The 9279-nt window shown below is 28.0% G+C and overlaps 1 protein-coding gene across 2 annotated transcripts in view; it reads right to left on the bottom strand.

Moving 5' to 3' along the window:
* Positions 1 to 9279, bottom strand: part of LOC106465877 (exportin-1-like) — a 73452-nt gene that overhangs the window by 42747 nt on the left and 21426 nt on the right. For both annotated transcript variants that reach the window (XM_013926117.2, XM_022393832.1), the window contains exon 9: positions 1719 to 1773. In XM_013926117.2, the coding sequence (XP_013781571.1) occupies positions 1719 to 1773 (55 nt within the window). The remainder of the gene's footprint in view (positions 1 to 1718; positions 1774 to 9279) is intronic.

The following is a 9279-nucleotide window of genomic DNA, read 5'->3' as shown; positions in this document are numbered from 1 at the left end:
GTTTTTACGAAAACTTTATATCTTACCAGTTATTTTCTCTACTCTAACTCTATTCAACATCAGTCAATTTGACTGACCTTGTAACCACCAAAAAAATAAAAATTGAAATATATATCTAAATTACCCTCTTTTTCTTTCTAGAATAACTTCAAATTGTAACATGAAACTACATTCATTTATCCTAAGTAGCTTTAAACCCATAACAGTACATAGCTATTTATGATTCAATTTTATTGTTTTATTGTCCTTTGAACCATGTCTTAACTACTAATCGTGCCATTATAAGTTCTATGTCACTTGGTGAACGTGGAGGTCATGTTACACTATTCAATTACATTACCCATGAGCTACTCGCATGCCTGTCTCGTGAAACATTTTTATTATATTATTATTATTATGTATTTTACCTAATCTAACCTTAACTAACCTAAAAAGATCCCTATTTTTACATTTTAGTTACTTTTATAATAATAAATGAATAATAAACATAAAAAACAAGAAATGAAGTACTTACCCAGATCTTTTTTTTTGCTGTCAATTGTCAATGACACTTGACCCAACATTTTTTTTCATACTAATGGTAATAATGCACTAAATTTGTATTTAATTAAATAATGCACAATAGAACATAAAATAATAACATGCAAAAAGTAGATAATTTCCCCTAACTATCATAATTTTTCTGGCTTTCTAACTATGCAACAAGAACCGATACAAATTCATCCAAGCTAGTCTTTATCTTTCCCGTGTGAATGATGCTAGTACTAACAATGAAATTGACAATTCTCCATTCAGAAAACAATGCTATACATCATTTGATAGATAAAATCCTTGGCTTACTGTTGGTTATAGATAATATAGAATTAAACATATGAGAGAACTATTAATAAATCCTGAAAGAGAGGATGTGACAGGTGAGTGTGGTAAGAGGGGTCTGATTTTTTACTAGATAGCTCTGTAACCAAACAAAACTGAAGGCTATAAAATTATAGTTTGTCTGAGTAATGACGATTTTATAGTGAGTAATTTACATTTAATTTTGTATCTATTAGAGACGTGGTGGATAAAATAAAAAGAGAAGATGTATAGAGAAAATATCACATGTCACACTAAGAGAAATTCAAGACTTTTTTTAATATTGCCATATAAAATTTAGAACTTAAAACTTATATACTATTAAAATATGAATATTAGCTAAGATTTTATGCTATACTAATTGGTATAATATAAACAAAAAGTAAATTAATAAAACTTTGAATGCAAGTCATTAAAACCTCATGCCATGCACAGTAAAGAATGCCCATCACTATAGGTTTAAAGGAATATATATAATTACTTAATATTATTTTTGTAAAGTAACATATAATCCAAATTTGTCCATAAAAGATAAAACTCAAGATATATTACTATACTTCTGTATACAATCTAGCATAATGAAAATGCTCACTGCAGTCTTCACAAACTAACCAACATTTATACTATATTCTATGTGATATATTTTTATAATACCAATACTAATGGTCACTTAAAAGGAAGCTGGGTACCTGTTATAGAAGAATTCAACGTATTGACAAATTTGAATGAAAAATAAGAAACATAGGTATTTTCAATAACCTCTACAAAGAAACATTGCTAAGTAGTATTTTCAACAATCTTTCCTGCTGCTTATACGCAATTACTACTAAATTCTATGAGCAAATATTTTTAAATATACTTACCAATCTCTGTCAGACACTTCAAAGTAACATTTCTAAACATTGGAACGTTCAAGAACTGCAACAAAAATCAACTTTGAGCATTTTTCTTCTGATAAAACACATATTAAAAAGATTAAAATTATACTTTTAACATAATTTTTCCATTTCTTGCATGAACCTACCACCATGCAATACATGACATTCACTATAATACACACACTTAACCAAAGCGGTTACAACTTGTTTCTTGTCACCAAAATATAATCTAGGAAAACACCTGTTAGTTACAGTCATGATTTTACAAAGAATTTTGAAAATATGAACAATTCTGTCCATATCACACTATGCTACTTTTCACTCATCCTCAGCAATGGGTTAAAGAAAAGAAACTTTGGGGTCACCTTGCACAAATAGTTAAGAATAAAGAGCAATGGAAAGTAATTTAAAAACCTATGCTTCTATACTGTTTGTTTTAGCAACACACTTAAATAACTTGTACATAACTAGTAATAATAAATTAGTTCAACAATAGGCTAAAAAAGAAAATCACTATTTAAAGCTTAAAATAATTAAACCTAAACTGACCAATATATGTTTCCAAGAATCTAAACCCCACGTATCTTTTGAACTATTAAAACAAATAATCATCAACTACAAAAAAATAATAATTTTAAAATCAAACTGATAATAATTATATTTTTAACTTTAACGGTTTTCTCTATGAGCCAGTTTGACTACCTACTTGTTGTAACGGCTAACATAAAAACTGTATTCAAATTCAATGACGAGGGACCCACTTTGAGACTAATAATGCTTGGAGACGGCTTGAATGAGTAATGAAGAAAAACTTTAATATAAATTTAACATAACAGCAAATGTACAACATTTCGACATTTGCTGTTATGTTAAACTTATATTAAAGTTTTTCTTCATTACCCATTCAAGACGTCTCCAACCATTATAAAAACTGTATTATTCTACCTATCTATATATCTATCATAATATCTAAAGGGTATTGTGCACTGTTTATGAAAATACCATTTTCATTAGAAATTACAGATGGTACCATACACAGCACATGAAAGTAGCATAATTTTAATTAGACCTTCTGTAGTAAGAGATGTATTACCATTTGGAACACCATTTTACCTATGAAGCAATGGTTCATAATGGTTCAATTATCACACTAACAGTCTTTTAAAGTTTACTAGATGCAACAAAATAATGTTAAGAATGTGAAAAGATTGATTTAATGTTAAGAATGTGAAAAGATTGATTTAATGTTAAGAATGTGAAAAGATTGATTTAATGTTAAGAATGTGAAAAGATTGATTTAATTTTATGAACATTTATGACTTACTTAGTTTTATTTGAAACTTAATATTTTTGAATGAAAAAAAAACCACCCGTATCTCATAAACATGCTGTTCAACTGAAAAAAAAAGTTATTTGTTTTTTCAACTAACAGAGTACTAAATATAAAAGAAATGTGCAACATATTCATGTGCTTGTGTGCATGTTCAGGATACCGTATCAAAGTTGCTTGAAAATAAATTTAATAATTTTTGTTTAATTGAAAAATTAAAAGGTAATTGAGGTGATTATCCCAAACTTTAAAAAAAAACATTAAGTAATTAATAAACATAATACTTCTAATACACTTACCAGCTGATGAACAAATTGAAATAGCATTTTTTTCATTGAAACTCATTAACAGTCAAAAAAACCAAAAACCAAGTTTTTGAATAAACAACACAATGTTTTATGGAAGTTAATTTCAAATCACACAGAAGCAGTAAACAAACTGCTCAGTGCATATTTGTTTTTACTCATGAACCTACGAAATGGGCTACCTGTACTGTACACACCATGGGGATTGAACCTTGAAGTTTAGTGTTATTAGCCATCAAATTTACTGCTGAACTAATGGACAATATAATACATCTCACGTGTCTCACAAATGCACCACATGTGCATTAGCTCTCCAAACTAGTTTTCCATACTTAACCCTAAAAGGAATGTGGCTATTTCTCCTCTATGCTGTACAATTCTACGTCAGTCAGATTTATGAAAAAAAACTTGAACAATTTTTTTTTTGTGTTGAATATGACAACTTTAATTTTCAAACACTGTACTTATAAAAAAAAAAAGTACTTTTTCTCTCTATTATAGCAAGCTCTTTAAAAGTTACATTAGCAAAAAATAAACTTTAAGTAAAATTTCTCTACAATGTCAAATAAGACTGACTTCTCCTATTAATTCCTCAACTATTTTAGTAGTTTTAATCAAGTTCCTCTATTTTATTCTTATCCCAGGTATGACTTGCATTCAAAATAGACTCAACATCATGTACAAAATTTTCAAAATATTTGTCAAAGAATATTTAATTACCTTTTAAGCACAAAAAATCATGCATATTAATAAATAATTCAATTCAATGGTATTAATAACGTTGTTTTTTTTACAAACTGAGTAGTTTTCACAGAAGGTATTCCTTCAAGTCCTCAATCCCAACAAAAGATTAGCTTATCAAGCAATATATAACTAAATAATTTTGTCAGTCTATTTCATACTGTATAATTATCCACATTAACTGCAAAGGTTATGCACACAACTACCACATCTAAGTACATATAGCCTTTAGTGTTGTGTAAGAGCCACCTTGTTACATGATCATACATTTTCACTGACAAACAGTAACATATATGTATCTCCACATTAACTAAGAGAAAGTTTGTCAAAATTATGAAATGTGTATTTCTATGTTCTTTAGCTAGTAGGAAGTTCATCAAAATTATGAAACACGTGTCTATATTCATGTTCTTTAGCTAGTAAGTTTATAAAAATTATGAATTATATGTTCTTCAACTAGCAGAGAGTTCATCAACTAATAATATTGGAAAAATATTGTTTCACAATGAGAGTAACTCAAGACAAATCATGAAAATTTTTTAAAAGATAGAAAAATTTTTCAGAATTTTCAGATTTATAATAACAGAAAATTCTTTTTATATATATATATATAAAACACTGAAATACTATCTCCAAAAAATTAAAATTAAACACCTGTGTTGATAAAGGGTTTCCTACAGATAAAATAATTAAAACAGCTTGTTTGTAAAATGTTTTCATTATTTTAGGCAAATACAAACTATTGGTGGAATACATAATATTTTAGGTTAGTGTTTATACTAAAGACAGGATGTTATGTTTGGATAATACTGAAACAGCCAATAAAAAATGCTATTAAAAAAATTAAAGATATACCACAAGGGAAAAGTTTCAGCAGAAACAAGAGAAAAGCAAAATTGATTCAAGGCCTGTACTACACTAGACCGGCTGACAAAGAAAGAAAAACATATTATCAATGAGTTTGTTCAAAATGAAAAAGAGAGAGAGAGAGAAAAGTAAATACTTAGTTTTTTCTTACTACTATAGACCTAGACCTTACACCATTCATCCAACAAAAAATTTTGGTTTAATCTATTAAATGCTTACAAAATTTATCAGCACTTCAAACCCTCTCCACATGTCTTTTAATTCTTCTATGCTTAAAAACAAAATATGTTACTTTAACAGAATATCACACTCTACATATAAGCCTAATATGACATCTTTCCCACAAAAAAACTAAAATAAAACGTGAAAATAAGTATTTAAATTCGGCATATCACACTAGCTACAGCTACACAAATATGCTCCCATTTCAAGATACATTGCTTACAAGCAAGGAACATTAAAAATTTGTCTAGTACAGAGTTCTAATATTAAGATTCTACATGTAAAGAGCATTAACAAAGATGTCTGAAGCATATTTACACAGAAAACTTTGGAACAAGTACATAATTTTGATTAAGAAAATGTTATCTGTCAAGTAGCTGTTAATTTTCTCCAGTCATTACTAAAACTACTTGCACAGAAAAGCAGTACAAGAGTTAGAGCTAAATTTTCATAAATAGGCTTTTCAATGAAATGTAAAACAAAATCGCAATTTAAACATAAAATTATTAAGTCAAAAAAACCCATCATGTCAAAAAAATAAACCATAGTAAATATAGGAAAATTGGTAGAGCCTATTAACTTAGCTATAACTGTTTACCCTTTAAGAGAAGATCCATTCTTTCTATTTATTTTTCCATTCTCATATTTTAAAATTTAAACTAACCCGGTTAATTTTTGGCCTAAGCTTATGAATAAGTAAGTTCTCTTTTACAAAGCTTTGTTGACCATTGACCCTTGTTAATATCTTAAAATAATTAGAATGGATAACAAATGGTAACCTTACAATGAGATTAGCTCCTTCTCTAGGTAATCTTTCTTTTCATGAAAAAACAATAGGTGAAATATAGTCCGTAGTATTTCAAATCATTATATCATCATATGTATATAGATGACACTTTTACTATTTCCAAGAACTCAGGTTAGTTCCTCAGTTTCTGGAGTATTTAAATAGCAAGTATAGCAGTATTAAATTTACTACTGAACATCAAAAATATTATAAACTGATATTTTTAAACACAGTAGTTCATAGTTTCGATGGTAATTTTGAATATGAAGTTTATCATAAAAAAAAGCCTTTATTTAATTTTATGTATTTAAAGAAAACAAAATCTGAAGTACCTATAACTTTTTTCATCAAGAGTTTGACATCAAAATATTTCTATGCAAAAAACAGATTTCCTATTTATGTCATTAACTGAACAATTCCTAACCATTTTAAGATACAAAACTTTAGTAAACTATCAATATGAGGGTCCTAAATGTCCAGTCTCTATAAACCTTGCCATATAATGGTAATTATAATTTGTGTTAAAAAAAATGCATCTTACTTCACAGAACATATCTGCATGTACAATTGAGATGTATTTTAAAACTAGGATGTCCTCTGCAACGTATCTTCAGCTTTAAAGATCTCGTTTCTTCAATGAAAACATTGAATATTGTTTTTCAATTCACTTATCTTTATTGCAAGCAAAGTTACATTAGTTCTACTACAAAAAAGCTAATAATGTAAGTGAAAGAACATGCAAACTTAAGAAAACAAAATAAATCTTATTGTATTAGAGAACATCCTCGGTGAGTGTGATGTTATCATCCAAATTACTTTAACCCTCTCACTATGGGAAGTTTAAAGTGTGCATGTCACAACCTTTTAGAGTTATATTGAAAATTTAATTAAACTGTTTTAATATCATTGAATGAAAAACATACTCAATGAATCAAATTTTGATATGTTTTAAATTCTTAATTAGATATTTCTTAGGTTAGATTAGGTAAGGCAATGAAAAATTATAATAATAAAAATTCTTCATAAGGTATGCTCATTATCAACTCATTTGTTATGTAATTTGATACAGTAATGTGAGCTACACTTTCGCTGAGTGATTTACAACTTGTGTGGTGGGATTGTTAGTCAGACATTGTTCAAAGGGTAATAAAACTATAAAATTAAGTATCAACATATGTATAGTGTTACAAGTTTAAGCAATTTAGAATAAACAACTCTAGTTTCATATTACAATTTGTAGTCATTGTAGAATGAAAAAAGAGCAACTTAGATTTATTTATATTTTTTTAAGGTTAAAATTGACGAAATGGGTATAGAATTAGGGTAGAGAAAGTAACAGATAAAATATAAAACCTAACCAAAAAAAAGTTTGATAATTACTTTGGAGGTTGCTCAAATTATGCAAATAAAATTTAACAATTTTCAAATAAAGAAGAGTATTTTTGATCTTAATATGAAAATTACTTTGCACTCGCAGTAGTACTCTGACTCCATATATTCATGGACAAATTTTTATTAAAGGCTAACTAACTTTTGTGAAGGTGCACAGAATACATTGAAGCTATAGTATGGAAACTTTGACGGCAATTGTGGAGTCACAAATTCAGTCACATCAATCGTGTCCATGGCAAAAGGGTTAGTATATTAAAAAGTGCCACTGATGACCAAAGGCTCTATATAAAAGGAGAGCTTACTCATTTGTAAGCTGAAGCCAAAAATTAACCAAATTAGTTCAGCTTATAAATTGCTCCTTATTTTATAACTTTAGAGAAACTTTGTCTGTTTATAACATTTTTTTATATTCAGATGGAAGGTTTAATTTACAAACTTGTATAAATCTACTTTTGACATTTCATCTGCAGGCCTCATCTCATTTTCACACACAACCTTGTAAGTTATAACAATCTTTCTTTTCAAAGTGTTGTTTTTTTTGTTTTGTACATACACATGAAAAATATTTGAATTCAAATCAAGTTTTGATAATTTGCTTTATCATACTGATATACATAACTGTGGTCTTTTATTATTTAAAAACTAGAATGACATGTAATATTAAATAAAGTAAATTCAATTTAGCAATGGTATAGCTTAAAAAACAATATATATATTCATAGCAAGTGTTACTAACTAAAGAACTTGCTTTTTTGCATATTACATTGGATATGGCCATATTTTTAAGTCATCTAAATAAGCATTAGCAAGACATACAAAAATCCTTAATTCAGCAATCCTCAGTAAAATTCATAAAGTCCAGATGCCAAAGTATTTTTCAGAGGTACATGAAAGCTGCATTTTTGCTGAACACATGTAAAGTAAATAGCACCATAGCTTTCCCACAATAAAGCTGTCACTCACAAACCAACTACGCAAGTCAAGAAGTTTCTGTAATAGCTTTTTTTCAAAGTTTAAATACCAGAAAGGTTCCCAACTAGTGAAGTTTCACGTACCTCCTCAATTACAGGAAACATGCAATGGCTTCAGCTCCACTCACAATTAGAAAGAAGAATTTCCTATTAATATATGTGGAGGAACCAAAAACAAAAACAAAATACAATAGTTAATAGCCAGCTGAATATGCTTTGCAAGTGCTCAAGTGCAGAATTCCATGAATGATCATGGGGAAAAGCCAATTTTTCCATACTTTTTTTTAAATGGAAAAAAACTAAATAAGACTCTATGAATGTGAGCTAACCATTACTTTGAAATAAAAGTTATTGTGAAGCTTCTGTTATTTACTACTTTATTTATTTGTATTTTTTATGTTGTTACTTCTTTCAAGGCTTTTTTTTTTATAAATATTAAGAAGCTCAACTGAACAACAAGGGTTCTACTAAAGGAGAATAAAATGAAACAACTAATGGAATTATGAAACTAAATACATAGCACTGGGTCTCTTAAGAAGTAATTTTAAGATTTCATATGAACAAAGATGATCATTCAGAATTTAATATATACAAAAACTCATGAAAAGAAAAAGAAAAAAAAGAGGAAAATCAAGCAAAAAATAATCCTTACCAATATTGTAAATTTTCTCAAAATGACCATGTTATAAGAATAATAATGCCAAAAATTTATCCTGATATAATGTAATACAAAGAAGTATGTCTATTTATTAAAAAAATTTGAATTACATGATTTTTCTTCATCTTTCATGCTACAATTGTAATAGTCATTATTGTTTTTCTTAGTACAAAGCTACACAATGGGCAACCTGCAATGCATCCACCACAGGGAATCAAACCATGGATTTTATAGTTGTATGTCCATAAACTTAATGTTGACCCACCGGGGGGG

Source organism: Limulus polyphemus, unplaced genomic scaffold (genome assembly GCF_000517525.1).
Source record: "Limulus polyphemus unplaced genomic scaffold, Limulus_polyphemus-2.1.2 Scaffold2083, whole genome shotgun sequence".
In the NCBI taxonomy this organism is placed as follows: Eukaryota; Metazoa; Arthropoda; class Merostomata; order Xiphosura; family Limulidae; genus Limulus; species Limulus polyphemus.
This window is presented reverse-complemented; position numbering and strand designations above follow the sequence as displayed.